Source organism: Mastigoproctus giganteus, chromosome 4, assembly GCF_048544385.1.
Source record: "Mastigoproctus giganteus isolate SK-2022 chromosome 4, ASM4854438v1, whole genome shotgun sequence".
Lineage (NCBI taxonomy): Eukaryota > Metazoa > Arthropoda > Arachnida > Uropygi > Thelyphonidae > Mastigoproctus > Mastigoproctus giganteus.
Window position 1 is genome coordinate 228,204,821 of NC_143578.1, and position 22,315 is coordinate 228,227,135.

The 22,315-nt window shown below is 39.6% G+C and overlaps 1 protein-coding gene across 1 annotated transcript in view; it reads left to right on the forward strand.

Moving 5' to 3' along the window:
* Positions 1–4,157: 4,157 nt before the first annotated feature.
* LOC150087460 (uncharacterized) overlaps positions 4,158–22,315 on the forward strand; it is a 64,152-nt gene continuing 45,994 nt past the window's right edge. Inside the window, exon 1 of the mRNA XM_090372081.1 lies at positions 4,158–4,465. Coding sequence (XP_090228207.1) covers positions 4,232–4,465 — 234 coding nt within the window. The 5' untranslated portion in view covers positions 4,158–4,231. The remainder of the gene's footprint in view (positions 4,466–22,315) is intronic.

The window sequence follows — 22,315 nt, forward strand, 5'->3', positions numbered from 1 at the left end:
CAACATAGTTCCGAAAATACTTTGTTTCCGAGTTTTGAAGGTCTATATATGATACTTAACTGTTCACACCACCTTATAATAATTGTTCAAAATGTCCACCTTCTGCCTGAATACAGGCCTCATATCGACGTCTCATGGAGTCGCGAAGAAGATGCCAAATTCCTGGCATGTTTCGTATTGTCTCACAACCTGCCACAATTTGATTGCGGAGAGTTTCCGCATCAGCTACCGGAGTCGAATATACCAATGACTTTAATTTGTCCCACAAGAAGAAATCTAGTGGGTTTAAATCAGTGACGTGGAGGCCAGGTAGTTGGTCCACCGACCAGGAAACCTTCGATTCAGGTAATTGCGGGTTAGGTGGCTGAAATGTGCGGGAGCGCCATGGTGCATGAAGTGTGCTTGTTGACGAATGAACAGTGGAGTGTCGTCCAAGAAATCAAGCATATTATTTTCCAGAAAGTTTTTGTACGCCTGCCCTGTGAGTTTGTTTGGAAGTACATGGGGCCCAAATAACTTATCACCATAAACACCCGCCCAGATGTTGAGGCTGAACTGATGTTGGTGATGTGATGGAAGAATTGCATGTGGGTTTTCCTCAGCCCATACATGCTGATTGTGAAAGTTTTGAATTCCGTCTCGTGTGGACTGTGCTTCATCTGTGAATATCACTAAGGCAGGAAAGTAAGGAGTTATACCACACTGCTGCAAAAACCACTGGCAAAACATTACTCGCGCAGGATAATCTGCTGGTGACAAGGCCTGTACCCGTTGCAGATGGTAAGGATACAGTTGGCGTTCTCACAACATTCTCCAAATAGTCGAACGTTGAACAGCCAGTTGCATCGCTATTCTGTGTGTGCTGATTCCAGGAGTGGCATGCACAACATCCAAAATCTCCTTCTCTACTTCAGGAGTCATAGATTTTGGTCGGCAGCACCAGGTGTAAAGGTCCTATGTTCACAAAGGTGGCGATGGATATCTTCAAACGTTTTCCTGTCTGGACATCGTCGTTCTGGGAACCTTTCGTGGTACAAACGACGAGCTTCCAGAGCATTGCCGTCCGCCAAACCGTACATAAAGTGCATATCCGCTTGCTCCTGATTCGAGTACATGGTCGGAATGGAAAACCACCAGATTCTGTCAGTATCTTGTGATGGTTTGCGCGGGTAGCGCGGTGGTATCGTCACCGTCCTCCACACACCGGGTGGAAAAGACCTGGGTTCGAATCCTGTCGATGACGCGAAGAACTTTAATGGGCTTTTTTCACTCCGCGGCTGAGTTAGTCGATCTCAGGAGTAGATAGCAATTTCTCCATCGGCAACAACACACCCTATCCTGCGACATTACTGCTGGAGTACCGCAGGGGGGTGTCCTATCCGGTGTCCTGTTCACAGCTATCATCGTGCCCATTATTGCCTCAACGAATGGTCTCCTATGCTATGCCGATGACCTCAAACTGCTGACTCAAATTAACCCTGGCGACAATCCCGTTCAGCTCAGCAACAAGATCAATTCCCAACTTAAGGATCTAGAATTGTACCTGGCAAACTTCAATCTAAAAATCAACCCAGTGAAGTCTGCCCAGGTTATATTCTCCCTTAAATCCATGCCGACAGTACTCAACGTTTCACTCGCAGGAGTACGAATACCAAATGTACCCTCGCACACATATCTTGGCGTTCTGTTTGACCAAAAGATGTCCTTTGTCAACCAGATCAACAAAATTAGTACCAAATTCTCTCGTTTACGGTGGATCTCAAAGCAGCAGCTGCTACATGTCCGACATCCTGTCACTGTCAAAAGGTTCATCACCTCCACCGTTTACCCCGCCATTCTCTATGGTGCAGAAATATGGGCCTCTGCTGCACCTACAAACCTCAAGCGGGTGTACACCGCTGAATACTGGTTACTGAAATGGGCCAATAACAAGCTTCGTCTACCTCCCGCTACCACAACCACCATGATGGCACAAGCACTCGACATCCCGAGGTTGAAGTTCCTGATCGTGGAAAAGAGGCTGGTCTTCACAGCCAAACTCATCACAGGCCAGATATCATCTCCAAATATTTGGAATGCTTGCTCTTGGAGGATTCCACATAGTGACATAGTGACATAGTGTTTTTTGACAAGCGGCACCGGTGCTTTCGCACAACTCCGCATTTGAATCTCTTGTGAAGTAAGACAGTACAGTACTGTCAAGGCCAGATAGCATATGTTAGTGTATGTTCATGTTTGCTTAGTGCGGGTTATGTTGTTCATCTGGCCGCTTAGCCTAGGGTCTGTGGAACACCACAGACTGCTAGTTACCGTCACTGGCACTGGGAGCCGGACCAGGTATGTGGAAAGAGAACTCTGGCTGGCCGACCCTGGGGTTAGCCTGAGCTTCCCAGGGAGGGTCGAAAAAAAAAATAAAATAAATAAAAAAAATATTTTTTTCCACAGGAGGATTCCACAGCCAAGCCTAAGGTCGGTACCAGCACTCGTGGCTCACCACAACAGGCTTGTACTCACTGATAGATTTCTTCCCAAGCAGATGCTCGCTGCCCTCAACCGTGTGGACGCCGACATCGACAGCATAATAAGTAAGAAGAAGGACAGACAGAACTTTATCAAAGCCCTTGAACCCTGATATATGGCCAATTTGTATTTATTTCTGTATTTATGTCTAGCTCTGCGTTTTTATGCTGTATTTGTATTGCTTTTGCATTTGTGATCGGTATTTTGTAGCCTTTTGTATTTGTTCGCTGTATTTTGAATTTGTTCGCTGTATTTTGAATTTGTTCGCTGTATTTTTGTAGCCTTTTGAATTTGTTCGCGGTATTTTGTAGCCTTTTGAATTTGTAAACTGTATTTTGTAGCATTTTGTATTTGTTCGCTGTACTTATCTTTTGTCTAACTGCTATATGTGAACCCCTGGCGCTCGTCGCCGTGATGGGATATTGTGCTGTAACTCTACTTCACAATAAAGATTTATTTATTTGTTTAGTTTTTCCCCCAGAAACTGGGGTTTTTCGTCCAGCAAACAGACAAATCGACCATAGAACACACGCAATTAACAGACATAAGACACATTACGGCAGATGAATTTAATTATTCGGGTGGCCTAAATATAATAGTTTTTAGTACCTTGTGATGAAGGAAATCAACTGCAGGAGATATGACATTCCGGTTAATAACTCGGGAACCAAGCATTTCCGGAACTATGTTGTCATAAAATATTTTTATTGTCTACATATGAGGAACTCATTCCTGAAGTTATGCCGTGTATTTTTGAGACACCCTGTATATAAAATTCAGGTTTGCTTCTGCGGTGGTCCCGGTACCCGAAGCAGCATGCTTTGCCTTATTTTTCTTTCAAAACACGACGGTGGATTTCACTCTAAAATCATTAGATGTCTTCGCATGATTGTTGGGCAGATGTTTTACGGAGAAATGAAGAAATTCGCCAACTATGACGTCACTGGGTAAAGTCACGGAGACGGGTAACGACCGCCTATCCACAGAGGCGGAACTGAATCACATAGTCAACCGCTGTACTGGTTGAGCGGGCATATTGCACTCAGTCAAACTACAAATTTTCCATTATTAACTAATGGCTGCAATTCTGGTATTGTAGTTTTAACAGGATCGACAGCAATTTTATTTTGCAGAGATGTGTCTTAATCAAAGGGGTGTTTGGTGGACAGTTAATTCTTGACGTCCTTACAACAAAACAAATTGCAAACTTTCTATGAATGAGACTTCGCACTGCCTTATCCCGTTTAACTTTCGCGTGGTACGATTTCCACAAATATCGCGCTTGTACGACTACCCTACAATCGAATGAAACTTTTGTCATTGGTCAACATGTGACACAAACTACGATCGCCATCTAGCGAACAGTTGTATTGTTAGCTGTTGAACGCACCGCGTTTCTATGGCTAGGAATAAAGAAAAAGAAAAATCTATTGATCGTTTCGGCTCGTTTGTAGGCTCGTTTATCGTTTTTCGCAACCGACCGAGTGTATTCGTATACTGGAGTAACATTCCTCTAACTCCCCTATATCCCATGCCAACAGATTGGCAGTGTGGTAACATATATTCTCATTTTACTGATAAATTCGTGTTTTTGAACTTTTAGAAATATGATTAAGGGACATCCCCTCCCCAGGGGTGTATAGGTGAAGTTGTATCACCTGTTTCACAGTAGAAAACAGATAAGTTGTGATTCGTTTTGTTGTGTTTAATTATGGGCTGTTCCCCAAGCAAGACCAACCCTCAACAAATTCTTGTAAGCCACGGTGTATCATCTAGTATCCATCCGATAGAGCCCGAAGTTCCGATGATACCAGAAACATCTCTAGTTTCTAATCCCACTGGGGCTAGCCCTCGATCATCTCCAAATAGTGCAAGTTCTAATGGATCTCCCCCAGCAATTAGAATCAGAAGTGATGATGACAGTGGAACGGAAAATAGGTTAGAGGTAAGTTGCTATTTTTTTATTTATATGTATTATTATTTTTTTAATTGTACGGTTAAATCATAATGTGGTGAACACTTCCCCTTCTTGTTGGATTGGGGGGATGGCAAATAGCGTTTAAAAACATTAATAACATCTACCCTACTATAGTGCAAAAATTAAAAATTACTTTTACATCTACTTTACTCTCTTTTTCTTGCTATCTTGTTAAGAACAAACAATTTGAGTAATTAAATTGGAACTACTGTATATTTGTAAACAATGCATTCGAATTTTATTTTTTTTAACTATGACGCTCAGATAAAGGGAGACTCATCACTCCAATTTTTTTAAACATTTCTTAGACCTCGTATTCTTGGGAAGTTCATTGTAACGATGTAGAAATTAGCAGACACTAAGAGTAAATCATTTACGTGATTAAAATGCCAATTTAATACAATAGATAGCCTAGGCAGAAAATTCCACCATTTTTGGCTAATTTTAATTGAGTATTTCTCCCTTCTTCGCTCAGATTTTGAAGTCAGCTTCCACGGTCGATTTCACACCACTTATTCAATTCTGTCTAAGTTGCCCAATGGATTTAAGATTGGTGCTCTGCTCTGAGCCGGTCATTCCAGTAATAGCATGTTGTGCTCATTAAACCATGGTATCCGGCATTGCAGTTTATGACAGGTAGATTTATCTTGCAAAAATGTGCATGACTGTTTATCGTAAAATTCCAGCGGCCTAGGAAGTGCAGCATCTTCTAGAGTATCACGGTAGTGCAACTCATTCATTTCATCGACTATAAAAGTCCCCAGTCCCATGTGATACCACGAAAAGCATCTTCACTCTATCATACTTCCATTATTGTACTTTACATTTATGACGATGCAGTCCATATGGGAACCGTCTTTTGATTGTCGTCAAACCGAAATTCTTCCACCAGACTGAAACAGTCAATAACATAATCATCGCCCCACAGAATGCATTTCCACTCTATGGTGCCTCCGTAGCCAGGTGGGCAGGAGTGGCAGTGCGTAGCACACGCTTCTTGATTAGACCGGGGTTCGAGCCCGTGCCCACCAAATACGGAGGATGCGGAAAGGTCAGGGAATGACCACCGCATATCCCCAGAGCAATATGGACTTAGTTGCTAATGCTCCTAAAAACCAAATAACAAACAAACATTTCCACTCGTCAATGTCCAGATTCTTCGATCACGGCACCATTCTAGCCATTGATCGTTTATTTTTGTTGTGGTCATGTTTTCGTCCATGAAAACTATCTACCATAAGGTATTCCATACAGTGGTCTCTGGGAAGTTTACAGTATCCAAAATACGTCTAAGTCATACAATTTGGTATTTAACTACTAGTTTTCTTTCGAACTCGCTGAGCTCCTCTCCGAATGGCATTTCGGTTGAAACTTAAATAGATGCATTCTATGGCACTCCACCCATGCACCGTCGTAATACCTTTCTACATCAATTCGGCCCTGGAAAGATTGTGCAGGGCTCAAGGGGTAGAATTTTTTTCAGCCTGGTCTGTACTTGTTAACAGGAGAGACTGCATTCTATGGCACTCCACCCATGCATGGTGGAGTGCCATAGATGCATTCTATGGCACTCCACCCATGCACCGTCGTAATACCTTTCTACATCAATTCGGCCCTGGAAAGATTGTGCAGGGCTCAAGGGGTAGAATTTTTTTCAGCCTGGTCTGTACTTGTTAACAGGAGAGACTGCTTCTACAGGGATGGGATACACTTAAATAGAAAGGGTGCAAGAATGTTTGCTGATGCTATCGAGGCAATGTTAGGTGGGTCGGAAAACTGCTAGATTGGGGGGATACAAGGACTAATAGATTAACAGTAGCCACTGGCAGAGGTGAAAGTGATTCTTGCACTGCTTCTATTGGAATGAGCCGCAGCCTGGAAAATAAGATGCAGGATATTTCAGAGACTGCTGGGAATCATTGGGGTACAAGTAAACACATGGGTTGTGTTAGGGTAGCTAAGAAAAAGAACAGGTGCATGTATACTTGTGTGTACACCAATGCTAGGAGTTTAGTAAATAAATTTGATGAATTTGAGGTATTGCTCAAAACATCAAAGGCAGATATTGTGGGGATTTCAGAGACGTGGTGTCACACAGATATAAGAAATGCAGAACTGGAATTTGGGAAGTACAATGTCTACAGAAAGGATAGACAGGATAGGAAGGGAGGAGGGGTTATGCTATTAGTTAAAAAACGATTAAAATCCAAGGAAGTGAAGCCAGTCGACATCGCTGGACAGTGCAGTGTCGAGTCAGTTTGGTGTGACATAAGCATTGGGAGATCAAAATTGAGAGTAGGAGTGTGCTATAGGCCTAATGACTCTGATGAGTATAATAAGAAACTGTTCGGAGAAATAGAGTGGGCCAGTAAATCAGAGAGTCTTATAATGGGGGATTTTAATTTCCCAGATATTGACTGGAATTTGGGGGCTGGTCACTCACACAGTAGCAAGGCTTTTGTGGATTTATTGGATGATTGTTTTCTACATCAGCATGTTCGGGAGGCAACTAGAGGGAGTAATACTCTTGATTTGATTATCAGTAGTGATTCTTCATGCATTAAGAATCTGCAGATAAATGAACCACTTGGTGGCAGTGATCACAGTGTGCTGAAGTGGGAGTTACTCAAAGAGGTAACTACCATTAGGGGTAAAGGGAAGGGGTATTGCTTTCGTAAAGGCGACTACAATGGACTGAGACAGTATTTAAATTCTATACAGTGGGATCAACTGATGATATTGCCAACAGCAAATTCAAAATGGGAAGCATTCAAAGAACTTATCGTGGAAGCTACTAGGCTTTACATACCAACTAAGAAATATTGTTCAAGGTTTAGGCCTAAATGGTTGTCAGATGAACTAATGAGGCATATGGCAGAGAAGAAAAATGCATGGGATACATACAAATTAACACGTGACACGGACGCCTATGATAGATACAAGTTGATCTGTAACCAAGTTACAAAGGAGGTTAGGCAGGCGAAGGCAGATTACGAGAGATCCTTGGCAAGGGATGCGAAGAAAAACAGCAAAGAGTTCTTTACTTATGTAAACTCTAGAAGGAAGGGGATGAATCAGATTGGTCCACTTGAGATCGATGGGTCAACTGTTGATGACCCTGCTCGGGTAGCTAACAAACTAAATGAATATTTTGCATCGACATTCACACATGAGGAGTTATTCAGCGAGGGGAATGCCAGAGGTGTATTCAACTCTAGCAGTAAGCTAGAGAATCTTGTAATAACTGAGAGCAAAGTGGAGGAGAAATTGTTGAAGATAAACACAAGAAAGGCACCTGGGGTGGATGGGATCTATCCAGTTATATTAAAGGAGGCAGCAAAGGAGGTAAGCAAACCCTTAGCCATAATTATGAGAGCTTCCTTGGACTCAGGGGAGGTACCCATTGACTGGAGATGTGCAAATGTGACCCCAATTCACAAAGGGGGATCAAAGGCTGACACAAGTAATTATAGACCTGTGAGTTTAACTTCTGTTCCCGGAAAATTAATGGAGGCACTGGTGAAAGAAGCACTGCAGGATCATCTAGACAAGACTTCAGTTATAGCTAGGACACAGCATGGTTTTGTTAAGGGGAAATCTTGCCTGACCAATTTGATTGGATACTATGATGCAGTCACAAAAGAACTGGATGCAGGGAATAACTTTGATATTATATACTTGGATCTTAGAAAGGCTTTTGATACTGTTGCACATGGAAGACTGCTGCACAAATTGGAGCAGTGTGGCATTGGAGGCAAGTTGCTGCTATGGATAAAGGGGTGGTTGAGTGAGAGAAGACAGAGAGTGGTAATCAATGGACACTGCTCATCGTGGACTAATGTTTTTAGTGGAGTCCCTCAGGGTTCAGTATTGGGGCCTTTATTGTTTTCTGTATTTATAAATGATATTGATGATGGTATATCAGGCTTAATGTCCAAGTGTGCAGACGATACGAAGGTTGGCAGGGTTGTCAAGGACACTACTGACACTATGCTGCTGCAACAGGATTTGGAAAGGTTGAGCAGATGGGCTTCGAGGTGGCAAATGAAGTTTAACATTGACAAATGTAAAGTACTACATATGGGAAACAGCAACCCCAGAGCAACGTATCAACTCTGTGGTACTACACTGACAGTGGTAGAGAATGAAAGGGATCTGGGGGTGGTGGTGCAGGCAGATATGAAGTTCTCTGAGCAGTGCAGACGAGCTGCAAGAGTAGCTCATGGTGTATTGTCAATGATATATAGGAATTTTTCTAGCAGGGATAAGGAGGTGATTATTCCCTTGTATAAGGCAATGGTCAGGCCACACCTGTATACAGGCCTGGAGGCCTCATTTCAGGAAGGATGTAGAGCTGCTGGAACGAGTACAGAGACGGGCAACTAGATTGGTGAATGGGACAAAGGGGTTCTCTTACGAAGAAAGGCTTAAGTTTTGCAAATTACAGTGTCTGGAAACTAGGCACCAGCGGGGTGATCTGATAGAGGTGTACAAAGCCTTGAATGGTTTGAGCATGCTCAATGCTGATGGGATTCTTCCTCTAGCTCAGAAAAATCACCTGAGAGGGCATAAATTCAAATTGAGGAAAGACAGATGTAGGATAGATGTGCGGAAATTTGCCTTTAGCCAGCGGGTGGTTGGTGGGTGGAACAGACTTCCATCCCTTGTCGTGGAAGTTGATAGCCCAAATAAGTTTAAGGCTCAGCTGGACAGGTATTTCGAACGAACAGAGGGGTGAAGTGGAAGTGGTTATTTTTATTTATTTATGTTACTTTTTTTTTTTTTTTTTTTGGCTGATGCTGCATAAGCTTGCTTTCTTGCATCAAATGCCTCTACTAATGCTAATGCTAATGCTAATACATTTCCAGAATCCTAAATATTTTACATACTATACATTCTGGTGTACAATGGTAACAGAACGTATTATTATTAACATCGTTTTATTTCCACATCAGTCGGCGCCCCCAGAATAGCCTGGTTCGGTTAGAAGGGTGTACATTGTACAAATTCGAGTTGATTACATTGATTGGAATTACAAGAAATCAAAACAGATTGAAAATATTGTGGATATGGTGTTGAACTGCACCGAATTCGTTCTGAGGTTCGAGGGTTTGTCGTCACTGCCCAGATGTCAGGCGAATCCATTTGGCGGCATATAAGTTGTGCCAAGGTGTGCAGGTTCCTCTCTTTGATGATGGTTCCCCAGGGTTTCATGCCCATGGTTGCATAGAGCACGCTCCTAGAGATGGTAAAAGGGTAGCCCATCTCCCTGTTTAGCCATCTCAGGAGCCAATATTTAACCCCAAGAAATCTCTTTAGTTGGGTAGAGGAGGATCCTGACCAGAATACCGAAGCGTAGAGCGGTATAGGTGTCAAATTCCTTCGGACGCATTCCAAAAGGAACCCTCAAGTGCACGCAATCCAAATTATCAACGGTCTTTGTGTTGATAAAAGATTTCAGCCTTTCATACAAAGGTCAAATGTTCCTTAAAGATCTGGTACGAATGAAGTTTTATATACACTGTATTGCCAGAAGTAACTAGAGACCTGCATGTTTCAAAGAACTTTTATTGATACCATATTTAATATGCGTTCAGAGACTACCGACGATGAATGTATCGTCGTCGGTAGTTTCTGAACGAATTTTTAATAACAAGAAGGCTGTATTTTGGTCCATTCTTTCTTCAGGACAACGGTCAAATCAGCTACTAATTACGGACATGCCTGGTCCGAAGCCGATGTTCCAGTTGATTTTGAAAGGGCTCAATAGATTAAGTCTGGGAATCTTGGCCAATGAAGTTTTTGTATTTCCACGGCATACTATACATTCAAGATACCTCATGCTGCACCACTGTCTAAGCCGAAGCTTATACGTGGTTGGCAACACCAACTTAAATTATACTGTACCGTGTATAAAACATTCGTTAGTTAAAATTAGGGACTCACATCTGGTGAGTATGGGCTTGGCATACCCAGGGTCCCGAGCTGGATATAATCATTCTTCTCTTTCTTGGTGATTCTCTTCTACTTCTCTCTCTCAGGGATAATTCAGAATTTTTTTTTTTTTTTTTTTTTGGCTGATGCAGCATAAGCCTCAGGCTTCCTTGCACCATATGGCTAATAATAATAATAAATACAACTCATAACACAATACAACGCAACACAACTCAGGAGGAACATCAGCAGTTAGCCCCTTCTAGAGGAATTAGGCTTTGGTATTAACTATCTAGCCTCAGCTTGTTCCTCCTCTTAAACACATCAGCAACAAATTTGTTAAAGTAAGCGAATAGCCTCTATTGAACATGATCCAAAGACTACTATGCTCCAGTTGGCCCAAAGATATTTCTAATTCCATTCAAATGTCCACATAATTATCTATTACCTGGAATACTATACAACAGGCTGTTGATGTATTGTTATGCTGAAACAGAAAAGGATCCGTTCCATACTGTTGCCACAGTGTAGAAAGAGCAGAATTGTCTAAAATGTGCCGTGACAATCTTTGCTCCAGGAGCGACAAACAGTGGTCCAACTCCAAACCAGGAGAAACAACATCCATACAGTGACAGCACGTTCACCGAACTTCATAATTGGGACAAAAGACTCTGGTAAATAACGTCTGAACATCCGCTACACCCAACATATCAGAAAACTGAGTACCATGGGACCAATTACGATAGACTGTGCACGAAGAAATCAGTTCCTGTAGCCTCCACAAATTCCTGGTTGCAGATATTCGATGAGGATCAACGGGATTTGTATACTGACCTTCTGAGTGCCCTCCGGTCTCTATCCGCAAATTTCTGCAGTCTTCCAGAATATTTCCCGGCTGTAGTAGCATCATGACTTTTTCATTTGGTGATTATCAGCAACCGTTCATGTAGACTGTTGCAAGTTGATTGCTGATTTGGAATCCTACGATGACTTTCCATTGGCAATCGCCAAGCTCAACGGCCAATTTACCATATTTCACTGATCTGTTTACGTCTAATGTGAACGTAGTTTTTTTATACAGTACTCCTGATACCGGATATGATTCATTTTTCGCAATTCCAAGGGTTGTTCGGATACTTTCAGCAATACTGTATAGTGTATATATCTCATTGTATATAGATGGGTTGATCTGATTAATGATTAAGATAGAGTAATATCTGTCTATTCTACTATCTCTTGTCGTTCTTTAGAATTAATATCTATTGCCGTTTAGAAGTTAGGTTTATTTCTTCGTCAGGAATTTGCAACGTTCCTTGCATAATTCAAATACTGCATACAGGTTAGCGTGCACGTGCTAGACCGAGATTTACTGAGCTAATGGCAAAAATTTGAAGCAAAAAGTAAATGAAAAAGAGGAGAGCATATCAAAACACTTAGAAGTCTGTCGAGCGATTCCTCATTTCACGCTGAGAAGGATATTTTTACTTGGACGTAAATACTTCAGGTTGTGTACTGTAGGATCTAGGGATGACTTTTTCAAGAAGTTCATGTAAGAAATAAGCATCTTTAGTTTTATAATGCAGGACAAGATCAGCCATGCTTGACATTTTTAAGGACGACATTCACTTTACTGCAACGTATGACGATTTTATGATCTCTCGACAGAGTCGGTTTAAGTATGGGCGCATGCGCACTAAGTTACGAGGAAGTTGGAAAATATCTCGACAGTCTCCATTGAGACACGTATAATAGGTAAAGTTGAGGAAACTTTGTAGATAGAGACAAGAAACAAACCTAATATCCATATAAACAAGGCTTTTAGGAAAATTAAATCCCCTTAATTGGCTACATCTTTCACTGTTCGCTGAACTCTCGGATGACCACACCCTGGCACTGTACTTGCAGTAATCACGTGACTAAACCCACCTCTCCCTCGCCAGCGCAGTTTGACAGCTAACATTTCTTGTGCAGTTAGGCAATGATGACAGAAACTGTGAGTCCACTCTCCAGATCGATTGTGTCATCATGTAGTAAAAAAATGCCATTTTTACTGTTATAAAACTGTGTCGGCTGTTCATAAATAATATCCATCATTTTTATAGAAAGACGATTTCGTGATTTTTATTTTCCTTTTTATCAGTGTAATTTATCTTAAACAACATGTAAGCTTTTAATATAGTATATTTTTTATTGTAATAAATTTTATTTTTAATATCCGTATTCAGTTTATAGTTTCTGTAATGAGGTCAACAAACCATAGAAATGGTCAGTATGTTGTATCTGACCTCAGCGGGTTAACCCAATATAATTTTATACACAAATACAAGAAATATTTTTTGAACAGTATGGAGAAAGACCACATACAGAAGTGTTGTTCTTGATTTCCTAAGCGAATATTTTCATGATAGGATCACTTCGAATCGATGTCCTGGATGCTTGGGAGTTGGAGTCCTTGCCACTGTATTCACAAGATTGGAATACATTGATTATTTGGACCATGACTTACCCATCCAACCCCAGGTGCTCACATCTGGTGAGTATGGGCTTGACAAACCCAGGATCCTGAGCTGGATATCATCATTCTTCTCTTTCTTGGTGATTCCTTTCTACTTCTCTCTCTCTCTCTCTCCTCCCCTCCCAGGGTAATTTGGGAATTTTTTTTTTTTGGCCGGTGCAGCATAAGCTTCAGCCTTCCTTGCACCATATGGCTAATAATACTAATAACTTTTCTTGGTCATTGTTCATAAACCCAGTCTCCTCAATGAACCCAGTTCATCAGGTTACTTCGTGGCATCCAGCCACCGTCCCACGTTGTGAGTATGAAAGTCCCGATCCGCCCTACACTAGCTTGTAAAATGCTGATGCTGCACACACAGATACACAAGATTTATATCGGTATGTCCGAGTCGATATGAATGCATGGAACTTCTTTCACAGTGCAAAATATTGCTGATACTTTTGGTCATATTGCATATACAGTATATATCAATCCTTTATTTACTATTATGATTTTCTTGTATGTTTTGAATGCTTTTGTGTGTAACGCCATTAACAAGAGCATTTCTGTAGCTACCAGCTGTTTCAGGGATGAAAAATTACCAAAATAATAGTGGGAGGGGGAGGAAGGTACGATAATTGGATCATGAAAGGAAAATTTATGTCTCCTAAAAAGACTGGCCAAGAGAAGTCAACAACGCTAATTGCCTCTGACGGATATGGAAGTATAAGTTGTGGGCACGTAGATCAATTTTCGTGTTACAGAACACGGAGGTTAATTTCGACGGTGACCAGATAAATGACTATATATTCGGAAATGCATGTAAAATTGCATATTGTAAAGTTTTTCTATATGCCAAGTTCCTATTTTAATTAAAACAATACGGAGAACACGTGTTACCTTAATTTTTCTCACCATTTTTATTATTAGAAATATAATTCTCTGTAAGGCAGTCTACCTGATGTATTTAATGTACAACCTTTGTGCTGAAGACTGTACATTGTTTTAAAATGCATAAAGCTTCTCTTGCTTTTTTCTTTTGTGGCATTATATCACGTGAACATTGAGTATTGCATCATTTTGGGAGTATAAAGTTTTGATGTCTTAACTAGCTGCAGGGTTGGAACATTGTAGTGTAATTAATTTGCAAAATTGTGTTTTTCTGGGATTCCTGTTGGCGATTTGTTGAGTAGTATCGATTTCTGTTATATTGAACACACTGGTTTCCCCATTGAGTTGTTGAAGAGGTATGATGGCGCTGGGTAGCTCCCGTCGTCTGGAAAATTAAGTGACTATCTAGTAGGATAACGATATACCTTTCAAGTTGAGGTGTTCGTTGAGGAAGATCCTTGATTGTTGACAATCCTAATTACAGGATAGGATTATGCCACAAGAAGTGGCTACGCTATGACTGAAGACTGTTCCATTATTAAAGTCTTACACCGTTTATATTTATGATAAAAAATAAAAATATTTTAAAACATTAAATGTTTACAATAAGTAATCCAGGGGCTAATTTCATTCTCCCACCTCTCGTATATTCTCATGGGGGCTAACGGATATTGTTCTGCATAGCTGCCGACCTCAATATGACTGAATGTGCCTTTGACAGCTGAAGCGAAACCACAGTGGCTTTGTTTGACGATAAATTAAAACTCCTCCCTAAATAAACATCAGTAGGACAGCTTTAGTGGCCATCACTGAATAGCTTTTGTGTTGTTCACACCATTCAGCACGTGCATTTGACTTCTTTAGTATTTCTCTGATAGCAGTAGCCATTAAATGAAGTGGCCGTTGCGTAGTTTTACCAATTTGAAGCTACGAATACCGTCAGGTTAAATTCTTGTTGAATGATGACCAGCTGGGGAAGTTTCATACACTTTGAGGAAAATCAATGCACATTCCTCATTTGTTAAACACGTTTTGACCAGGAATTCCACACAATTCAACGCTCGTGTTCATATCCAGCCAAGTCACGTGATCATTAGCAATTTGTTTACTTTACCTTTATTATAATATTAGCAGTTCAAATTCTCAGCGATTTAGTACATCAGACGGCTTTACATAGCAGAGGCTGCACTAATTCACACAATTCCTAAGAGTAAACATTATGTTCCGAATATTACTGGTGTCATTATAGCAAAAGACAATTAAGTTAATTAATTCGAATAGGGTTAGACTTACCATACGTCCTTTAAAAGCTTTTAAATACAATTTAAGAAGGTTTTTTTTTTTTTTTTAATATCTGTGGTGTCTAATATTTTCGAATATTTTGTACACATTCAAAATATGATGCAAGTAATGCTACGAGTTATGTGATGATCCAGTTTTAGCCAATCTATTTTTTATTATTTATTTCAAAAATATGAAAAAAAGCCTTTAAATTAATGAAAACGCAGTTAAATATTACACGCGCATTTATATAACTAATACTGATATTTATAAGTTTATTGTATTTACTAAATACATTACAACTGCAATTAAAAATTATGCATATGGAGCTGGATTGTAGAAGAATACAAAAAATAGTACGTAAACAGGAAAATAAATAAAATAATGTTGAAAATATTAATGAAAATTTATAGGCAGAAGTAAAATGGTCAATCCTGCTCTGTAAAAAAAAAATAAATAAATAAAATGAACACTAACATACATATACACTGGTGTTCAAAGAAAGTGCATCACATAGGAATTTGACATTTCTAACCCTTTTTCAAATAGAAATATAAACAAAAGATATTTATTAATAGTTAAGTCAAAGCTAAGTAATATTTGACAGGTGCTCTCAAAATATTCCAAAATGAGCATTTGCAACCTTTATACAACAGTTTTGGTAAATGCCATAATTATGGCTGAAATGTTATCAGAAGTCCTCAGTTTACTTCAGTTTATCATTTTAAATGGAAACCAAAATAAAAAATTCACCAGGTGCAAACTAATATTTGAACCTCCTCTGGCCTTGATGACAGCAGCACACCGTCGAGCCATTGACAAGATCAATTTCTGAAGACAATCAGCTGATAGTTCGTTGTTCCTAACACGAATTATGGCTTCCTGAAGTTCACGAAGCGTCTTTGGTTTCTTTCTGGCAACTGCAGATTTCACACGATGCCAACAGTTCTCTATAGGATTCAGGACCGGGCTGTTTCCTGCCCAGCTAAGAGTTGTAATGGACCGTTATTTCAACCATTTTTCACCTGTAACAAATGTAAACACATTACTGTCGAACTTCTAATGCAGAAATGAAACTAAATTAACTACAGAAGTGCCTGCTTACACTTTTCATCCCCAAATGACAAGGAGCAGAGTCGTCCTGAAAGGTGCAGTTACTTGTCAGGTTGAAATAGTCTCTAATGGTTGACAGCAATTTGCCTTCCAATATAGCCAGGTATCCACTGGCATTTACGGAACCTTTTATAAACTGCAGGTGATACGAAATGCATATCATTTGACTGGTAGGGAATTTCACTGTAGACACCATACAGTCTGGATGATATTCTTCACCACGTCTACGGCGAATTGTTTGTCTCCTATCAGAGCCATGCAGGTTGAATTTCTTCTCATCCGAGAAAATAACTGACTTCCACTGCTCGGCGGTCCATTTGACATGCTCCTTACACCAAATTAATCGGGCCCTTTTCATTTTTTTTGTGAAGAGGGCCTTCTTCTTAGGTCGCCGGGCTACAAGTCCATTTTTGAAGAGGTGTCTTTTGACTGTTACTACACTTGCTACCACTCCTGTATGTCCTTCCCATTCTCTTTTCAGCTCAGACGAAGAAGCTTCGGTTTTTAAGGCATAAGCGTTTCAAAACGTGGTCCTCCTGTTTTGGCGTAGAGACTCGTTTGCGTCCAGTTCCTTTTTTCTTATCAGCAGAACCAGTATTCTTGAGTTTGGAAATAAATCTACTCACTGTCGACATTAGAAGACACTTTATAAGCAATGTGCCAGGAAGAACATCCTTTCTCACGTAAAGCAACAATAGCACTCTTTCTTCGTGGCGTCAACTGCACGTAACTCTCCATCCTGACACACGCAAGGAGTGACTGCAACTCTTGCAGAGCTTGCTTATATAGCTGAAAGTAGCAGCTGATGCAATATTACGTCATCACCCACGCGTGTCAATCTTATCTTATGCAATCTGTAAGAAATATTTCCATATACTTACGTTATCCGGACACGACAATTTCAATTTTAAGGGGTGATGCACTTTCTTTGAACTCCAGTGTAATGTTTTTTATTCAGCACTCGAAATAAATTATTAATTCGGGTTTAGGCAATTTATTTTTTATTACTGTTTCTTCAAAAAATTTAAAATGATCCTTTTAAATTAATGAGAACAAAGTTAAATATTACACGCACATTTATGTAACTAATACTGATATTTATGCTATTTATTGTGTTTGCTAAGTACTCATCAAGTGTAAATTGAATTATGCATATAGAGCTGGATTGCGGAAGAATACAAAAAAATAGTACGTAAAGAGGAAAATAAATAAAATAATGTTGAAAATATGAATGAAAATTTATTGGCGGATATTGAGTGTTCAGTCCTGCTGCAGGAAAAAAAAAACCCGTGAACCTCTAACGTGTTTTATTCAGAAAGCACACTTGAAATAAATTATTAAATAAATATAAAATATTTGTGAAAAATGACTTGCATTTATGTAGTATACTGGGTCTATGTACTTTTCATTTCAAAGTCACCTTCAGGTGAAACACACGTGATAAAATCCTTATTCCGGATGTTGCCATGCCAACGAGCATGCGCGATATAGAAAAGAGGTAGGCTAATTAAGTGATGGTTCGTTTGGCAGTTTGTCATGTTGATTGATTAAAAAATAATAAGTTAACAGTATTTAAGAAATTAGGGGACTGCTAATACCGAATATGCTCCCGAGTCACTTAGATACATTACCGAAAATTAAAGAAATTATCCTTGAATGGTTATCTTCACGGTATTTATCAAAACTAAATATGCTTGTGAACGTATTTCAATTTACCGCCTTTACAGCGCAAATATGGCTGATCATGTTAGCGGGTTTGTAAGCAGCAAGGGCTCTTCTTTTCGTTCCAATAAATAAATAAAATCGCTTTTATGGTTAAGGGTCAAACCTGGAGTGCAGAACTCTCCGGATAGTAGGTTTGATATTCTTCACCAGGATGTTCAAGTAAGTTTATATGTTCTGTTTATTTTGTACAATCCCGATTATAGATTTAATATGCGTATTGGCATTTATGGAAAATAAAAGTAATGGCACTGTACCCTGTTGGAGGTATTAAGCGTTTAGGAAAGTTAGTGAGGCGTGCTTGCAAAGTTCTTTTATTGCAGCTGGCAAAATGGGCAATTGCAGAGCATATTTTAGCTCTGTTTGGTGCATAGAAATAAAATTACAAGTTGACTTAACCCGGCGTACAGCTGCGTAAGATTTAAAGTACTGCCTTGCGATGAATTAAAAAAAAAAAAAAAAAACTAAATTTATAATTTCAGTATTAACTTCTAACATTTACTGTTATATTTTTTATACCAGTATTATATCAATATTTAATTTTATATGTTTTTCATTTTTATTTTAATATTAATTTTATATCAGTATTATTTTATATCGATTTTTATCAGTAAAATAAAACTAAGAGTTATTTAAAAATAAGAATTGGCAATACCCTTATGCAAATTATTTGAATTATACTTTGGTTATCGATACCATCTTTCAGTAGAATGCATTCCTTTATAAAACCAATATCTCTCAGATAATATTTTCGGTAGACTTTCCTTGATCGAGCTCTAATTCTGCCCTGTGATGATTTCAATAAAATGTTTTTAAAAAGTCGGTTGTATTCAAAGATATTTGAGAAGGTATATTTTAAATGTTAACGTTTTGTATTATAATTACAATTTAGTATAATTCTTTAACATTGGTCCCATTTAAAGCAAAATTTTATATTCGTTCGTTGAGACACCGGAATGTTAACTTTACTAACGAAACTGGTTGTTACTTGCAACCTGCCAGCTTGTTGGAGGAAGTTTGAACTACACCTTCGATATCTTCAGATACATACAACTTATATTGATTTTCATCGAACCTGACCACAACGGCACCAGTCCAAGAACCTTATTGCCACACCTCGTATGCAAAGTGTGGCATACCAGGTGTGGTATGCCACACCTGGTAAATCACCTTGAAACCGGTTTCAAGTGTGAAACTGGTTTCAAGCATTTCCATTATATTAAGCGGGAACATCCTGTTAAAGCTTTTCAAGGTTAGACCGGAGTGGTTTGATCTGCAGACTGCATGATTGTCTCTGACTTCTTGGTGCGAGACGATGCCTGTTAGGACTGGCGCATGATAACCACCTGTCAGTAACTTGGCCAGGATATGAATATTTGTCCTGATAACACTAAACTTCCAGGGTGTCCACTCCATATTTGCATACGAAATGCCTCTTGATACAGTGAAGGGAAATTGGAAAATCCGGTTTAACCGCCTAAGAAGCCAATATTCAATGCGTAGGAAGGTTTTGACGTACTTTTCTGGAGCTGATGACCAAATGACCGAAGCCTATAAGGCACCGGTTGAGCATTATGAATTCCTGTCTTGGGCTCCAGATGTCGGCTATGGTCTTCTTTGTGGTAGTGAAATGCTCCATGAAGGATAACTTGTTGTCCCAAGTAATTCCCAGATCTTTGCGATGTTCGACTTTCTGTGTGGGTTGACCATTTAAGAGAATGGCGATGTTATGCTTCTTGTGCTTTCGGGAGAAGGACATCTGGGCCGTTTTGAGAGGGTTTATTTCGAGACCAATCGAAGCCAGGAAATTGGCTAGGTTAGTTAACTGTTGTATGGCTTGTAGAGCAACCTTTTACTCACTAACACTATTGCTGGATGGAAAAAAACATTATTATCAGCCATAGGGTGCAAGGAAGCCTGAGGCTTATGCTGCACCAGCCAAAAAAAAAAAAAAAAAATTACCCTGAGAGGAAAGAGAGAGAGAGAATCATCACCAAGAATGATGATATCCAACTTAGGACCCTAGGTTTGCCAAGCCCATACTCACCAGATGTGAGCCCCTGGGGTTAATTTTTTGTCGTCTGCGTTAGGTAATGATGTTATTGCAGGTTGAGAAGAATGGATCAAGGGCTGCAGCGAAAAGTGTCGCAGAGAAACCCCTCCTTGGGGAACTCCTCTATTTAGTATGTGATCGATGCCAAAATCTTCATGCTTAACAGTAATGTGCCTCTCTGTTAGTAATTCCTGTAAGAGTGTGATTAAATTTCCTGTAATGCGGCAGTGATGTTATGTTATGTTATTTGGTTTTTAGGAGCATTAGCAACTAAGGCCATATTGCTCCGGGGATATGCGGTGGTCATTCCCTGACCTTTCCGCATCCTCCGTATTTGGTGGTCACGGGTTCGAACCCCAGTCGAATCAAGAAGCGTGTGCTACGCACTGCTGCTCCTGCCCACCTGGCTACGGAGGCGCCTGCTACAGTGAGACTAGAGAGTGGAGGAGGGGTTGAATTGCTGTCCTCTCATAAGCAGCTGTAATGTCCAGGAAGAGGTATCCATCTGGCTTTTATTGTTCAGGGCGATTTAGATCCTGCAACTTGTCCCTAATAGGTTTGTTATAGTTGATCTGTTTTTGATGGCTGAGTGAAGATAGGATGAACGTTAGCCAAAACAATGATTGTTTGTTTGATTATGGATTTCTGAAAGATTTTTTAATAAGTTGCATCCTATGGAAATAGGTCCGTAGTCTCTTCAGATTTTAGGTCGTTTGGTTTTGTGTGGTACGTTTTCCAGACTTCAGGGAGAGTGGCCGTTTCAATGATTCTGTTGAAAGTATGGGACAGTAAGTCCAGAAGGTAAGGACTACATATCTTAATGATCAAAAGGGGGAATTATCTGGGCTTGTGGTGCACTTGTTTGGTAGGCTTCTGAAGACCGCTACAGTTTCATGGCTAGGAAAGGATAGCTTCTCCGGAGAGGTCCTATTGGTTGGGCCTACAGATTGTCTTGTGCTAGGCGGTAAATCACCACAATCTCCAACGCGATCCGCCCATTCTTTGAAATTCTCCCAAATCATATGGAATGTGACTTGGGAGGCTTTCAAAGAATGGGCGGATCAAACCTATGGAGATTGTGGTGATTTACCACGTAGCACAAGACAATCTGTTCAGCGGTTAGTGAATTTTTTATTTGTACCTGATATTTATATCACTTCTTTGATTTTTCTGACAAAAGAATCAAGAAATAGTTAGAAGAAGGAAAAAATCTTCTGGATTTGAATCCACACACACAAAACACTTATCGATTACACTACTGGTTCAACTGTTACTGATGTGCTTATAATATTTTAATTACAGTGCTAGTTGATAATTTGCGCATACTTACCAATTACCTAATTTCGTATTTAAAAATTAACTCATATTAAATTGTTGCTAATGTCTTAAACTCAATTCCTGGTTGTGATATTTCGGTCGATTCTATTAAAGTATAATAGATTATCTGGAGAACACAAAGCCAACTGTGCGTAACTGTGTGCTCTTAGCTTTGATCTTTCCTGATTACGCTTGACAGTATTCAACACGGAACCTATAAACGTCTCCAGATTAATTGGCAAACTAATGCCAAAACAGCAAAGGAAAAAGCCCTTCTAATGGCATCTGTTGGAGGAAGTGCGATAACATAGAAAAATCACATGACATCACTGCCTGTAGTCGTATTCTTTTATAACCTAGACCAGTGGTTTTCAACCCTTTTTTTATAACGGCACCCCTAAGTAATTTATTTTATATTGCTGCACCTCTACTCAATTTCTGTCTGTTAGATTTGATTCTGTGTGTGTGTGTGTATATATATATATATATATATATATATATATATTTCAACCGGGGTGCCGCGGCACCCCCGTTGAAAACCACTGACCTAGACTATAACGTATACAGGTTATTAAAATATACTTTTTTTTTTAACTGTAGGACGATCTTATGTGTCATGTTATTCTTTATTGCTTCTCAGAACCTTTAAAAAGAAACAATTTTTTTTCTGTTTTATCCCCTCCAGTAGTGCCTCTGTAGAAAATCTGTTTCCCTAATGCAGAATCAATGTTGAACCAAAAGAAAGAAATGAAATTCTCTAGAAGTTAAATCTGAGATTTATTTCCCATTTTGAAAGGAATCCTAGTTGTGTACAATTTTTTACAACAGCTCTGCGAAAAGATTCAGTTTTTATCAATCATTCTGATTATACGAAGAAAATTCGTTTTAATCAGTATTCATTAATTGCAAAAGTTAAACCGAATGACAACGGAGATTGTAAAATACGTTATGCCCGAATATAATTTTAATAAACATTATCTGCTCTTTTTCCAATCCAGAATAAGTGGTC